Source organism: Notechis scutatus, chromosome 6 (genome assembly GCF_049901735.1).
Source record: "Notechis scutatus isolate UNSWTSFEM ecotype Mainland chromosome 6, rNotScu1.2, whole genome shotgun sequence".
Taxonomy (NCBI): Eukaryota; Metazoa; Chordata; class Lepidosauria; order Squamata; family Elapidae; genus Notechis; species Notechis scutatus.
Genome location: NC_142014.1, coordinates 79,598,892 through 79,614,654, shown reverse-complemented (window position 1 = coordinate 79,614,654; position 15,763 = coordinate 79,598,892). Strand labels below are relative to the sequence as shown.

Sequence of the window (15,763 nt, the reverse complement as noted above, 5' to 3'; positions counted from 1 at the left end):
TCTTACTTAAAAAATTTAAAAAGAACGACCTCCAACATCACACAGGTAAATAAATCTTTTATTTAAAAGGCGCTAAATGGAGGAGGAATGTTCAAAAATCGTAGAGTAAGGCACTCGTTTTGATATATGGACCAACAGGTTCCTTACATTATGGCAGGGGGAAATAGGAATATTGTTCTAAACAACATTATAATCGGCTAAACCTCTCCTTTTTAACCCAGAAAAATCTGGTTTAAGAGCTATATATAATTATATATATTTATATTTGTTTTCTTAAGTTATATTTATATATAAGTTTATATTTATATATATATATAAAACTTGCAAAGAGCACCAGGAACCCACCAGAAGTCGCATGTTGTGTCACCAAACAAGTCTTTTTTTAAAAAAAAAATTATTGAAACAAATTGGAGGTTTCCTTACGCCGGGTGGGCAGGTTCGAGCGGGGCTTCCCGCTTGGGGGCCCAGAGTCGGTGGTGCTACTCGGGAGCCAAAGGCGTTTTGGGAGGGGGGGAAACAGGACCGGTGTCCCTGGGCTACGGCTTCAGCCACACCACCGAGGCGTAGCTCTCTGCGGGGGCGGCCTTGGGCTTCTTCCGACCGGAGGGGATGGGGGGAAGGACTGGCTTGGTGTTGGATCCTGGACGGACGGTGACCGTTAGGGGGAGGTGAGGGGAGGGGGTTTTGTGTTTGGGCGTCTTCTTTTCCTTGCCGTCCGCGGGGCGGTCAGGGGCGGCCTCTGTAAAAGAGAAGGGGATTTGGGAGGGGGGGAGTTTCTTTCTTTTCTTTCCTTCTTTTTCTTTCCTTCTTTTTCTGTCTTTTCTTTCTTTCTCCTTCCTTCCTTTTTTCCTTGCTTCCTTTCCTCCCTCCTCCTTCCCTTCCCAGTTTTCCTTCCTTTCCTTCCCCCCCTTTCCTTTTTTCCTTCCTTCCTTCCTTTCCTTTTCTCCCTCCTTCGCTTTCCCTTTTCCTTTTCCTCCCCTCCCCTCCTTCTCTTCCCTTTTTTTCTTCTTCCCTCTCTCCTTCCCTTTTCCTTTTTTCCTCCCTTTTCTCTCCTTCGCTTGCCTCTTTTTCCTTTTCCTCCCCTCCCCTTCCTTCCCTTTTCTCCTCCCTTCCCTCCCTTTTCTTTCCTTTTTCTTTTCTTCCTTCCCTTTCCTTTTTTCCTTCCTTCCCCTCCCTTCCCTTCCTTCTTTTGTTCCTTCTTTTCCTCCCTCCTTCCCTTTCCTCTTCTTCCTTTTCCTTCCCTCCCACCCCTTCCTCTTTATCTCCTTCTTTCCTTCACTCCCTTCTTTCCTTTTTCTTTTCTTCCTTCCTTCCCTCCCCTTTCCTCTTTTTTCCTTCCTTCCCTCCCTCCCACCTCCCTTTCTCTTTCCTTCCTTCCTTTCCTCCCCTTCTTCCCTTTCCTTTTTCCTTCCTTCCCTCCCCTCCCCTTTCCTCTTTTTTCCTTCCTTCCCTCCCTTCTTTCCTTTTTCTTCCTTCCCTTGCCTCCCCTTTCCTTCCTTCCTTCCTTCACTCCCTTCTTTCCTTTTTCTTTTCTTCCTCCCCTCCCCTCCCCTTTCCTCTTTTTTCCTTCCTTCCTTTCCTCCCCTTCTTCCCTTTCCTTTTTCCTTCCTCCCCCCCCTCCCCTTTCCTCTTTTTTTCCTTCCTTCCCTCCCTTCTTTCCTTTTCTTTTCTCCCTTCCCTTCCCTTGGCTCCCCTTTCCTTCCTTCCTTCCTTCCTTCCTTCCTTCCTTCCTTCCTTCCTTCCTTCCTTCCTTCACTCCCTTCTTTCCTTTTTCTTTTCTTCCTTCTTTCCCTCCCCTTTCCTCTTTTTTCCTTCCTTCCTTTCCTCCCCTTCTTCCCTTTCCTTTTTCCTTCCTCCCTCCCCTTTCCTCTTTTTTCCTCCCTTCCTCCCTTCTTTCCTTTTTCTTTTCTCCCTTCCCTTCCCTTCCCTTCCCTTGCCTCCCCTTTCCTTCCTTCCTTCCTTCCTTCCTTCCTTCCTTCCTTCCTTCCTTCCTTCCTTCCTTCCTTCCTTCCTTCCTTCCTTCCTTCCTTCCCTTTTCCTTCCACCTGTTCAAAGCTTTGAATGGGTGCCCACCTTGTCGGCTCCGTTTCTCATCAGTGACTTCCACCACAGGGGTGGGTATGGACCTGGGGCTGCGGCTGGAAGATACGCTGGGGGAGGAAAGGGAAGCTCCCGAATCGGCGAAGGACTTTTTGCCTTGTTGAGCGGATTCCCTGTAGACGAGGAAGGAAAGCGGGCGGGGAGGTCAATGCCCAGGCAGGCTAAGCTACAACCCGCCCAGACAAGCCGCATCGTGTAGCCTCCTCCCCCTGTTCTCTGCACCCTCGGGGCACCCTTCCTGGGGGGGGGGAGGCCTTCCTGATAAGGGGGGGGGGCTTCCTTGCTTGGGGAACCATGGGTCTGGTAGTGCATTGGATGGGGGGGCAGGTTCGGGGAGGGTACCCAGAAGGAGTGACTCTGTTCTCTGCTCACCTGTGGTCAGGAGGGGCGAGTTGGATGGAGCCACTGGGGCTCAAGGTGTGTCTGGAGGACCCCATGGAGGGGAAAGGGGGGGCCCCCAGAAACTGGCTGTGCACGGTGGGGCCTGAAATCCGGAGGGCGTCCCTGGAATGAATCAGAAAGAGGGACACTTGGTTCTGTGGAGTCCGTCCGCTTCGTGCAGCTCTGAGCTCGCCCCCCCCTTTTTTTTGGTCTGTTTTTTGGTTATGCAAACTTTATTTCTAAACTGCTTTTCCTTCTGGTGGAGCCTGCCACCATCCATCCATCCATCCTTCCATCCTTCCATCCATCCCTCTCTCTCATTCATACGACTTGCCCCGAAAACAAGCCCTAGATTAGAATGAGAGATTCGGTTAGGTTAGATTAGACTAGAATGAGGGAAGATGAATAGAATAGAATAGAATAGAAAATAGGAATAGAATAGAATAGAATAGAATAGAATAGAATAGAATAGAATAGAATAGAATCTATATAGAATCTATATGGAGAAGAATAAAATAGAATAGAATAGAATATGGAGAAGAATAAAATAGAATAGAATAGAATATGGAGAAGAATAGAATAGAATAGAATAGAATAGAATAGAATAGAATAGAATAGAATAGAATAGAATATGGAGAAGAATAAAATAGAATAGAATAGAATATAGAGAAGAATAGAATAGAATAGAATAGAATAGAATAGAATAGAATAGAATAGAATAGAATAGAATAGAATAGAATATGGAGAAGAATAAAATAGAATAGAATAGAATATGGAGAAGAATAAAATAGAATAGAATAGAATATAGAGTAGAATAGAATAGAATAGAATAGAATAGAATAGAATAGAATAGAATAGAATAGAATAGAATAGAAGAATATGGAGAAGAATAAAATAGAATAGAATAGAATATAGAGAAGAATAGAATAGAATAGAATAGAATAGAATAGAATAGAATAGAATATGGAGAAGAATAAAATAGAATAGAATAGAATAGAATAGGAATATGGAGAAGAATAAAATAGAATAGAATAGAAGATAGAGAAGAATAGAATAGAATAGAATAGAATAGAATAGAATAGAATAGAATAGAATAACAGAGTTGGAAGGGACCTTGGAGGTCTTCTAGTCCAACCCCCTATGCCATTTCAGACAAACGGATGTCCAATCTCTTCTTAAAAGTGTTCCAGTGTTGGGACATTCACAACTTCTGAAGGAAAGTTGTTGCGATGATTAATGTATTATGCTGTAGCTCTTTCTTTAAGACACGGGAGTCCAACCTTGGCAATATTGAGGACTTGTAGACTTCAGCTCCCAGAATTACCCAGCCAGCCATGCAAACTGGGTAATTCTGGGAATTGAAGTCCACAAGTCTTCAAGTTGAGTTCACAAGTCTTCAGATTGGCTGGGGAATTCAAACATGGCTGGCTGGGGAACTCTGGGAGTTGAAGAGGAGGACTGTGGGGGTCCTTGGTGGTTTCTTGCAGATATTTTATGACCAGCTAGGTAACATCATCAGTGCTAGGAAGGAGTGGGATTTGTAGTGGGGGAGGAGGAGGAGGAGGAGGAGGAGAACTGTTGGGTCCTTGGTAGTCTCTGAGCTTGGTGGTTTCTTGGAGCCGTTTCATAATACAATACAATACAATAATGGAATGCAAAATAGAATATGGAATACTGAATAGAATAGAAAATAGAGAATAGAATAGAATTAGAATATAGAATAGAAAAGAAAATAGAGAACAGAACAGAACAGGATGAGAGAATTTAACCACTTAACTGCCTTGTTTGGCAACAGAAATACTTGGCCTGAAGTGTGGTCCAGATTCGAATTCCCAGGAGAGCATCCCCCACCCATTCCAAATTATATCCATTGGATCCTGTTAGGTATAACATTGATACCAAATATGGTTTGGGTGAATAAATATATAAAACTTAGATATCATGGTTTAAGTGCTTATCACTTTAAGCACAATGCAGCAGGCAATTAGCCGATTAAGGGTGCGGTTAGAAGTTACAATATAAGGAAGCATTAGAAGCTGGAAAGCTTACTGTCTGTTACTGTGTGTTGCTGCGACTTACTGTGTGCTACTGCGACTAACTGTGATTACTGACTGTGAGTGCCTGTGACTGAACTGTTATTGTTTGCTACTGTTTGCTGATTTACTGCGTAATTCTACTGAATATCCAGCGTTTGTTTCTCTGGAGAGTGAAACCGGAGGAGGAGAAGATATCTTTATCGGCTGATAAAGATATTGCAAGGACTCTTAACTTGGACTATACTAGTGAGTCTTACTGGATGGAAATACTGTGAATGACTTAATGGACTGAATGACAATGCTTAAACTCTAACTGGATTAAAAACTATTTAAACTACAAACAGTGTTTGTGTTCAGTGTGTGTATACTCTGGGGCCCTTCCGCTCTCCTTTGGCTTCCTGGCTTGACTACTGCTGCAATACTCTGCTAGGGGTTAATCCCCAAAACCCTAACATTGGTTATGGGCCCAGCAGCATAGTCTAACTAACCAGGATATAGCAGAGAGAGTTGGTGTGAGTTGCACATTACTGTAAAACAAACTGTTTTAATTAGTTTAAAATAGTCAAAATATCTGAAGAGTAATGGCACAAGTAAATTTGTCACAACTGTCCATGATATCCAGGCTGGATGGAACAAACTATGTTTCATGGTCAATGAAATGTAGTTTACTTCTACGCAGAGAAGGTTTGTGGGACATTATAGCAAACCCACCAGATGTGAGTAGCTGGGATCCTGCTAATGATGATGATAAAGAAAAGTTACAAGACTTTAAACTGAAGAATGAGCAGGCTTTATGCATCATAGGACTGACTCTCTGTGATCAGCAGCTTGTCCATATTCGTGGAGAAGAAAATGCTGCAAACTGCTGGGGAGAACCTCAGGAAGATTTATGTTCGGGACAGTGTAGGAGCACATATAAATCTTACACGGAAGCTTTTTTCGAACGCATCTTCAGAGGAATGGAGATATGTTAGTTCATTTAAACTGTATGAAGAGCATTTTTCAAGATTTGCAAGAAAAAGAGCTTATATTTAATGAACTGCAACAAGTCTACATAATATTATCTTCATTAGATCAAAGCTATGATGACTATGTGACTTCGTTGGAAGTATTGCCAAAAGAAAGCCTCTCATTAACTGACATTACAGGCAGGCTACTAGAAGAAGCCAGAAGAAGGCGTGAGCGTGACGAGCTGAGAGAAGATAAGAAAGAAGAGAAATTATCTTCAAAGTTTGAAAGAAACCAGCAAAGCAAAGTACAGCACCTGGAAGAAGAGAATTTATCTTCAACGGCATACACAATTAAAAAGTGTTTTAATTGTAGAGGCAGAGGACATTTGGCAAGGTTCTGCAAAAAGAGAAAAAGCCAGAATGTAAAAAAGCCAAAGAAAGCATTTGAACTAGCCACGTTTAGCAACTCTGATGTGAAGAATAATTTATGGGTGGTTGACAGTGGCGCATCCCACTGCATCACAAGAGATAAGACAAAATTTATAAAAATGTCTACAAGTTCTCAACATATATCTCTTGCTAACGGCTGGAACCTGAAAGCGAAAGGTCAAGGTTTTGCACGTTGTCCGTACATAAACCAGGATATAAAAATGTTGTATGTACAGCAACTAAAGTTTAATTTGCTTTCAGTAAGGGTATTAGATAAATTAGGTTATGTAATTACTTTTAAAGATAATAATTGCATAATTGAAAAAGATAACAAAAGGGTAACTGCAGCTTTAAATGGAACATTATATGTATTAGATAATAGTAAGAAAGGGGAGGCTCAGACTGTATTTAATAATATAAAGCCTCATGATGAATGTATCCATTTATTGCATAGGCGTTTGGGGCATGTAAATTTTAAAATGCTAAAACGCACAGTTGAGTTATCTGAAGGAATAAGGTTAAAACCTTGTGATAAATATTTGCGTTGTAATGTTTGCTGTGAAGATAAGAGCAAAGTATTGCCTGCAAATAGGCTAAATGGTTTCAAAACAAAAGAACCTTTAGAAGTAGTATTTGCAGACATAATAGGTCCAAAGAAACCCAGTATGGGGGTGCTAGATATATACTGAGCATTATGGACCATTATTCTAGATATGGGTTTTGCTATTTAATGAAAAACAAAACTGAAACATATCAACATTTTTTCAATTGGCTTAGGTTTGCTGAAAGAAAGTCTAAACGACAATTGATAACCCTGGTGACAGATAATGGTACGGAATTTATTAATAACAAATTCCAGAACAGACTTAAGATAGCAGGAATAGAGCATAAGAAGTCTGCTCCATACAGGCCAGAACATAACGCTTTTATTGAAAGAAGAGGCCAAACACTACAGGCAATGGTTAGAACAATGTTAAATGATTCTGGGTTACCTGATTCTTTGTGGGGGAGGCTACAATGTGTGCTAATAACATATTGAACAACGTTGTTAATACAACAACAGGTGAAATACCATTCACCAGGTGGCATGGCAGGAAACCTGATCTAAGTTACCTGCACACATTTGGTGCACCAGCATGGGTGCATATTCCTGCACAACTCAGAAAAAAAGGGCAAAATAGAGCTAAAAGATTTTTCTTCGTTGGTTATCAGGCAAACCATAGGGCATATAGATTTTGGGAGAAAGGCACATCTAAAGTGTTATGTAGTGCTAGTGCCCAATTTCTAGAACATGAAGGATGGGAGAAATTAGAACAGGATGCCAATAAAGATGTAATTATTGAATCCTATAGAAATCCCATTAGTTATCCCTGTAACTTTAAAAATAAAGTAAAAAGACAAATACAGGATGAAATAGTGCCCATAAAGGAAGAAACAGATTCAATAGCTGAACAGGATGAGGAAGATGAACAGGTAGTAGTTCAACAAAGTCCTCCTGTAAGCCCTGTAATTCCCAGAAGAACTACACGTATATCTAGACCACCTGATAGGTACCAGGCTAACACAGTGTGTCAGATTAATCAAGTTCCTAATTCTGTTGAAGAAATTAAAAAGTATCCTAATAAGGAAAAAGAAAGATGGTATGCAGCAATGAATAAGGAACTGAATTCATTAAGTGATATGAAGGTGTATGAAAATGCCAAATTACCTGTAGGAAAGAAATCCATTGGCTGCAAATGGATATTTAAGGTAAAAATAGGTAAGGATGGTAATTTAATCCATAAGGCAAGGTTAGTAGCCCAAGGTTTTAGGCAGAATGCCAATGACTATGATGAGGTGTTTGCACCTAGTCTTAAGGCAGCAACCTTGAGGGCAGCTTTAGTGTGGGCAGCTAGTAAAAAACTATATAGTTAACCATTTAGATGTGGAAACTGCTTACTTGCACGCCCCATTAAAACATATTATTTATATGAAAAAACCTGTTGGTATTAAAAGTGAAAATAAGGATAATAATGATTGTTGGTTGTTAAAGAAAAGTCTCTATGGTCTAAAACAATCAGGCTATGAATGGAACCAGTATATTGTAAAGGAACTAGACAATATAGGATTTAAAGCTGGTTTAGCCGATCCATGTCTGTTTAAGAGGGAGACAAATGGGAAAGTATCATTATTATTACTATTCACAGATGACATTGCATTGATAACTAAAACTAATGATGAAGCAAATAAAATAATAGCATCATTAGGAAAGAGAATAAAGATCAAGCAATTAGGGGAGATAAAGAAGTATCTCGGTTTGAATATAAAGAAAACACGGAAAGGTTTTAAGATATCTCAGGAAGATAAGATAAGCAAATTGCTAAAAGATTAAAAAGATTACAAGATGGAGCTTTGTAAGCCAGCTAAGACTCCAATGAGTCAGGAGTTTAGCAACACTGATGTACAAAGCCCTGAGTTTGATAAGGTGATTTATCAATCTTTAATTGGTAGTTTGAATTATATTAGTAATTGGTCTAGACCAGATATATCGTACTGCGTGAATCAGTTGGCTAGATTCAATTCTGCACCATGTGAAAGACACTGGAATGCAGCTAAGAGGATATTAAGATATCTTAAAAAGACAATGAATTATTCATTGTATTTAGAACCAAAGGGTGATTTAATTTTGAGTGCATATGCAGATGCTAGCTTTGCATCAGAAAGAGACACTAGAAAGTCGACTTCAGGAACAGCCATAATGCTGGGTAAGACATTAATAGGCTGGAAGTCAATAAGACAACAGCATATAAGTTTGTCTACTATGGAGGCAGAATTCTCCTGTTTATCTTTGTTATGTACAGAATTAATAATGTATAAACAAATGTTAATTGATATAGGTATAACTGTAGATTATCCTATAATTATACATGAAGATAATCAGGCAGCAATTCAAATGGCCACAAATATTGGAGTAAAAACAAGGAGCAAGCATACAGATCTAAGATACCTAAACGTGAGACAATCTGTAAGAAGTAAGATGATTCAGCTAGAATACTGTATGTCGGAGGACAATTTAGCTGATAATTTTACTAAAGCCCAAGGTGCCAATAAGCACCAGGAGAGTTGTGAAAAATATGGGATAAGATTGTAAAGGTATTATATATTTATTTCACCCAAAAGGGGAGTATGTTAGGTATAACATTGATACCAAATATGGTTTGGGTGAATAAATATATAAAACTTAGATATCATGGTTTAAGTGCTTATCACTTTAAGCACAATGCAGCAGGCAATTAGCCGATTAAGGGTGCGGTTAGAAGTTACAATATAAGGAAGCATTAGAAGCTGGAAAGCTTACTGTCTGTTACTGTGTGTTGCTGCGACTTACTGTGTGCTACTGCGACTAACTGTGATTACTGACTGTGAGTGCCTGTGACTGAACTGTTATTGTTTGCTACTGTTTGCTGATTTACTGCGTAATTCTACTGAATATCCAGCGTTTGTTTCTCTGGAGAGTGAAACCGGAGGAGGAGAAGATATCTTTATCGGCTGATAAAGATATTGCAAGGACTCTTAACTTGGACTATACTAGTGAGTCTTACTGGATGGAAATACTGTGAATGACTTAATGGACTGAATGACAATGCTTAAACTCTAACTGGATTAAAAACTATTTAAACTACAAACAGTGTTTGTGTTCAGTGTGTGTATACTCTGGGGCCCTTCCGCTCTCCTTTGGCTTCCTGGCTTGACTACTGCTGCAATACTCTGCTAGGGGTTAATCCCCAAAACCCTAACAGATCCCGTGCTCTGAAAACAGATACCATCTAGTACAGGGTGGGCTGATTTTTTTCTTTTTCTTTTAAAAATGCAACGTTGCAGCCTGCTGGGATTCCAGCAGCGACAGGCTTGTGCAAGCCGAGCACACCTGTATGCACACCTGAGAAACCGGCGTGCCTGGAGGAAGCCTGCCGTTCTCAGAGCCAACCGGCTAGGAGAGGGCAGGGCTGGGAGGTGAGTTTCTGGAGGTGGGGCTCAAATCCAGAGGAGGATTCTTCCAAAAAATGGCCAAGGTTGGATACCCCCCTGCGCTTAAAAGGTGTATATTTCAACTTTGGCAACCTTAAGGCATGTGTGGACTTCGGCTCCCAGAATTCCTCATGTAGCATGGCTGGCTAGGGAATTCTGGGAGTTGTAGTCCACACCTCTTAAAATGGCCAAGAGTTAGATACTCCTGCTCTTAAATCCGTATTTTTTTTTTCAACTTTGGCAACCTTACGGCATGTGTGGACTTCGACTCCCAGAATTCCCCATATAGCATGGCTGGCTGGGGATTTCTGGGAGTTGTAGTCCACACGTCTTTAAATGGCCAAGTTCTCCCCCTCAGCCCAAGTCACCTCACAGGGTTTTTATTCTGAGGAAAATAGAAAGAGGGAAGAGGATTAGGTATGTTCACTGCCTTTTGTATAAAAACAATAAAGGTGGGATTTTAAATTAACTAACTAAAGGAAGGAAGGAAGGAAGGAAAGAGGGAGGAGAGAAGGAGGGAGGGAGGGAAGGAAGGAGAGAAGGAAGGAAAGAAGGAAGGAAAGAGGAGAGAAGGAGGGAGGGAGGGAAGGAAGGAGGGAAGGAAGGAGGAAAGGAGGGAGGGATGGAAGGAAGGAAGGAAAGGAAGGAAAGGAAGGAAAGGAAGGAAAGGAAGGAAGGATCTGTAAGTTTCCCCCAATGCAAAAAGACTGGACAAAATCCAGCCTTTTGTTTTGTTAGGGGAAAAATTCCCTTTTTTAGTGGCATCTGTAATATTTCTTAAGCTTGATCTTCTACCCTCCCACCCTGGTCCTTAAGGAGTTGTATAATAATAATAATAATAATAATAATAATAATAATAATAATAATAATAATAATAATAATAATAATAATAATAATAATCCCCCTTTCCACACAACAATAATAGAAATGAGAGCAAATCTAACACCATTGTCAAACCCACGACTTGGAAAAATCAAAAACTGTTTTTATAGCATTTGAAAAAATGACACAGAGAGAGAGAGAGAGAGAGATGATATAGGAGTTTGTGGAATTGACAGTGAGGGAGCTGTGAGTGGGGAAAGAAAGAGCTGGTTGCTTGCAAAGTGTTGGGCGAAGGGGAGGAAATTTGCCTGGGGGGTGGGGGCCGGTGTCACAATCTGCAAGATGTCAATTGTGGTGTCACCGTCGCCATCTGACAGATTTTGACACGTTCACACATGCAACCCCAGGACGCCCCTGCTGGAGTTACAGATGCCTTTGGGGGTTGGGTGCTCTTCTAGGCCCAGCCGCCTCCCCTCCAAAATAATAAGAATTGGGAGGGACCTTGGAGGTCTTCTAGTCTGTAGAAAAGCATCCCCCCCCCAGAATATAAAATATTCTTTATTCTTAATATTTTAAAAAAGGCAGGATCGAATATTTCCCCTCAAAGGAGAAGACGAAAAACATCTTCTTAAAAGGCAGAAAGCAACCCTGGGTCTTCCTGCCATAGGAAATAGAAGCAGAAGCCAGAAGAGGCTGGATTTTATGAATGGCTACTTTGTAAAGCCACTCTATTCGTAAACAAAAGGGCAGCCAGAAACTCAGAATAAGCAGCGCAAGGAGCCAAAACTGACAAGATTAGCTCAGGGTTTGCATTTCCCCCTTTTTTTGCCTGTAGAGCCAGCCATGACCCCTACACGACCCCATAGAATCTGGCAACAGCTATTAAAATATTAAAGGACACATTATTGCACAGGAACAGACATCTCAATCACAAAGGCCCAGTGGTGGGATTCAATTTTTTTTTACTACCGGTTCTGTAGGCGTGGCTTGGTGGGCGTGGCAGGGGAAGGCTACTGCAACATCCCCATTCCCTCCCCACCCCACTAACCTGCTTTCCAGCTCCGTTCTCCTGTGCAGGGCAACCAAAGGAGACCCAGCTGGGACTTGGCAGGCAGAGGATAGAAGGGGAGTGGGGCCAGTAAGAGGTGGGATTTGCTGGTTCTCCGAACTTCTCAAAATTCCCACTAGTGGTTCTCCAGAACTGGTCAGAACTGGCTGAATACCCACCTCTGGAAAGGCCCAAAGAATGTATGAAAACCCACGGACTCTCAGTCTCACTTTGTCAGCCACCCCAGAAACATGTTCCTGCCGCTGTAGTTTCTGGCTACCAAATAAACCAGAGACGTTTCCCAAATGCAGCTTGCCTCCAATTTATTTCAGCGTCTGTCTCCCAGTTTGGAACCGGATCTGATTTTACTTCCAACAAGTCCAACTCACTGCTCAAACAGGAGACCCTATAACCATTTCAGACAAATGGCTGCCCGGTCTCTTCTTAAAAGCCTCCAGGGATGGATTACCCACAATTTCTGGAGACAAGTTGTTCCACTGGTTAATTCAAGGGTCTTCAAACTTGGCCAGTTGTGGACTTCACCTCCCAGAATTCCTGAGCTAACATGACTGGAGGAGGAATTCTGGGAGTTGAAGTCCACAAGTCTTAAAGCTTTCAAGTTTGAAGACCCTTGATCTATTCTATTCTATTCTATTCTATTCTATTCTATTCTATTCTATTCTATTCTATTCTATTCTACTATTCTATTCTATTCTATTCTATTCTATTCTATTCTATTCTATTCCTATTCTATCCTATCCTATCCTTATCTATCATCTATCTATCTATCTATCTATCTATCTATCTATCTATCTATCTATCTATCTATCTATCATCTATCATCTATCTATCCTACCTCTCTTCCTCTATCTATCTATTCCAGGGATCTTCAAACTTGACACCTTTAAGACTTGTGGACTTCAACTCCCAGAATTCCTGAGCTAACATGACTGGAGGAGGAATTCTGGGAGTTGAAGTCCACAAGTCTTAAAGCTGTCAAGTTTGAAGACCCCTGATCTGTATCTGTCTGTCTATCGTCTATCCATCCATCCATCCATCCATCCATCTTCTATCACAAGAGTCTTCAAACTTGGCCAGTTTGAGACTTGTGGACTTCAACTCCCAGAATCCCTGAGCTAAGGTGACTGGAGGAGGAATTCTGGGAGTTGAAGTCCACAAGTCTTAAAGCTGTCAAGTTTGAAGACCCCCTGGGGTTAGACTAACAGGATAATAGAGTTGGAAGGGACCTTGGCGATCCTCTAGTTAATTGTTCTCACTGTCAGGAAATTCCTCCTAACGGTTATAATTAACATAAAGAGGAATAAGCCCATGTGTTTTGGCTTCCTGATTTCTCCCTCCCTCCCTCCCTCCCTCCCTTCTTTGGAGCAAACCATTCTTTTAGGGAAGGGGGTGCGTGTGTCTATTTTTACCTCTCGAACAGCTGGGAGTAGGAGGAGATGGTTTTGCCCATCAGGCCCTGCTTGGCCAGGCGCTGCCTTCGCTGGAACGATGCCTCTTCCTGGAGATGGAACACAATCAGCTTTCTTAGTGGCCGGTCAGCCCAAGGTTTGGGCACAAGTCATTATCCAGGGGACATAGGCTCTGCAATGGGTCAACCTTGGTGAAGTTAGGGCACCCATGAGGTCGCTGGTCCCCCTGGGGGGCAGACATCGGTGGTCAGATAGACACACCAATGGCAGGTGAGGGTTGGTAAGAAGGAACCCATGGAAGAAAAAAAAAAAAACCCTTCTTAGTTTAATGCAGAGGTCTCCAAATTTGGCCAGTTTAAGACTTGTGGACCAACTCCCAGAATTCCTGAGCTAACATGACTGGAGGAGGAATTCTGGGAGTTGAAGTCCACAAGTCTTAAACTGGCCAAGTTTGGGGGACCCTGGGTTTAATGGTCTTGTGGAAAGTTCATGAGACTTCTTCAAAACCCCTGCAGGAAGGTATCTCCCCGGCTTCATGGGTTGGAGGGGAACGTGGAGCTTGGCCCCTGAGATAACCCAATTTCTGGGCAGTGTTTCTCTACCTTGACAACTTTAAGATGGGTGGACTTTCAGAATTCACAACGTGGAGTTCCACACACACACACACACACCCCATCTTAAAGTTTGCTGGCTGAGGGATTCTGGGAGTTGAACTCCACCCATCTCAAAGCCTGTAGGCTAGAAAATTCTGGGAGTTGAAATCGACCCATCTTAAAGCATGAAGACTGGGGAGTTCTGGGACTTAAAGTCCACCCATCTCAAAGCCTTCTGGCTGGGGGATTCTGGGAGTGGAAGTCCACCCATCTCAAAGCCTTCTGGCTGGGGGATTCTGGGAATTGAAGTCCACCCATCTCAAAGCCTGCTGGCTGGGGGATTCTGGGAATTGAAGTCCACCCATCTCAAAGCCTTCTGGCTGGGGAATTCTGGGAGTGGAAGTCCACCCATCTCAAAGCCTGCTGGCTGGGGGATTCTGGGAGTTAAAAGTTCACCATTTTAAAATTGCCAAGATTTAGAAGCCTGGCTGTCCTATCATCCATTTTATATGTAAGCCTCTTGAGAAACACCAGGAGCTGAAGAATCCCAGATGGTGAAGAGTTATCCAGGATAAAACAATTCTTTCTTCAGGGAACTATGGGCACCCTACATTTCCCTACCCTTCACCCCTAAATTTCACTCAGACAATAACTCAGTAAGTATAAGAGGTAAAGTAGAAAAAATAGTTGATCAGTTTTGAGCTTGATTTTTGTCTACTCTACCAGAGCAGAATCCAATGCATCTTAGGTGCAAATGGCTAGCTGCGTTTCCTTCTGGGAAACAAAATAACAGAGTTGGAAAGGACCTTGGAGGTCCTCTAGTCCAACCCCTGCTCATGCAAGAAGCCCTATACTATTTCAGACAAATGGCAGTCCAATCTCTTCTTCAAAGTCTCAACTGATGGGCGCTCCTACAACTTCCGAGGGCAGCTTCTTCTCCATGGGTTGATTGTTCTGTCAGAAAGTTTCTCCTTATTTCCAGGTTGAATCTCTCCTGGTTCAGTTTCCCTCCATTATTCCTCGTCTGGCCTTCAGGTGCCTTGGAAAATAGCTTGACCCCTTTCTTCTCTCTGGGGCAGCCCCCCAAATATTGGAAGACTGCTCTCCTGTCTCCCCTGGTCCTTCTTTTCGTCAAACTAGCCAAGCCCAGTTCCCGTTCTTTGTATGTTTTAGCTTACAGCCCCCTAATCCTCTTTGTTGCTCTTCTCTGCGCTTTCTAGAGCCTCAACATCTTTTCTTTACATCGTGGCATCCAAAACTGGACGCAGCATCCCAAGGGCGGCCTGACCAAGGCCTAGTAAAGGGGTATTGCTGGTACTCACTGTTTGGTTCTCCTGTTTTTCCTCAAACCTGCCCAACCAAACTAGGCCCCTGAACTTTCTCCCGGACATGGAGGTCTCAGGGTGGCCTACTGCCTCCCTTCTTGAAGGCCAGGACCCTCTGGGAGAAACCGAGGGAGGGTGCCTCCCTACCTACCTCTCTCCAAAAAGGAAGCCTTTTGCTGATTGGGGGGTAGGGGATGGATTTGCGACTCCTGTTCTCCATCTGAGGGGGGGTGGCAGCTCCAGATATGGGAGGAGGGGCCCTGACCCTCCTAGCAAGGAGACCACCAGGGATGAAATCCCCCATTATGACACCATCACTCTAGAACATTCTCCCACCATCGCCTTCTGGCTTTGGTGAGGTTTCTCCTCTTGCTTCTCCGTCCAAATAGAGCTGGAAAGGGACCTTGGAGGTCTTTTAGTCCAACCCCCTCAAACAGGAGAGCCTAGACCATTCCAGACAAGGGGCTGTCCGGTCTCTCTTCTTGAAAAACTCCAGGGATGGAGAAGGAGGGAAAGGTGGAAGGGAGGGAGGAGGGAGGAAGGGAAGGGAAGGGAAGGAACAGAAGAAAGGGAGGGGTGGAGGAAGGGAAGGAACGAAGGGAAGGGAGGGAAGAAAGGAAGGGAGGAATGGACAGATGGAT

At 42.7% G+C, this 15,763-nt stretch overlaps 1 protein-coding gene across 1 annotated transcript in view; it reads right to left on the bottom strand.

The window, feature by feature from the left end:
• Positions 1-44: 44 nt before the first annotated feature.
• The window catches only part of LRGUK (leucine rich repeats and guanylate kinase domain containing), a 65,734-nt gene continuing 50,015 nt past the window's right edge, over positions 45-15,763 (bottom strand). Inside the window, 4 exon segments of the mRNA XM_087969156.1 lie at positions 45-739; positions 2,074-2,213; positions 2,473-2,604; positions 13,205-13,293. Coding sequence (XP_087825282.1) covers positions 537-739; positions 2,074-2,213; positions 2,473-2,604; positions 13,205-13,293 — 564 coding nt within the window. The 3' untranslated portion in view covers positions 45-536.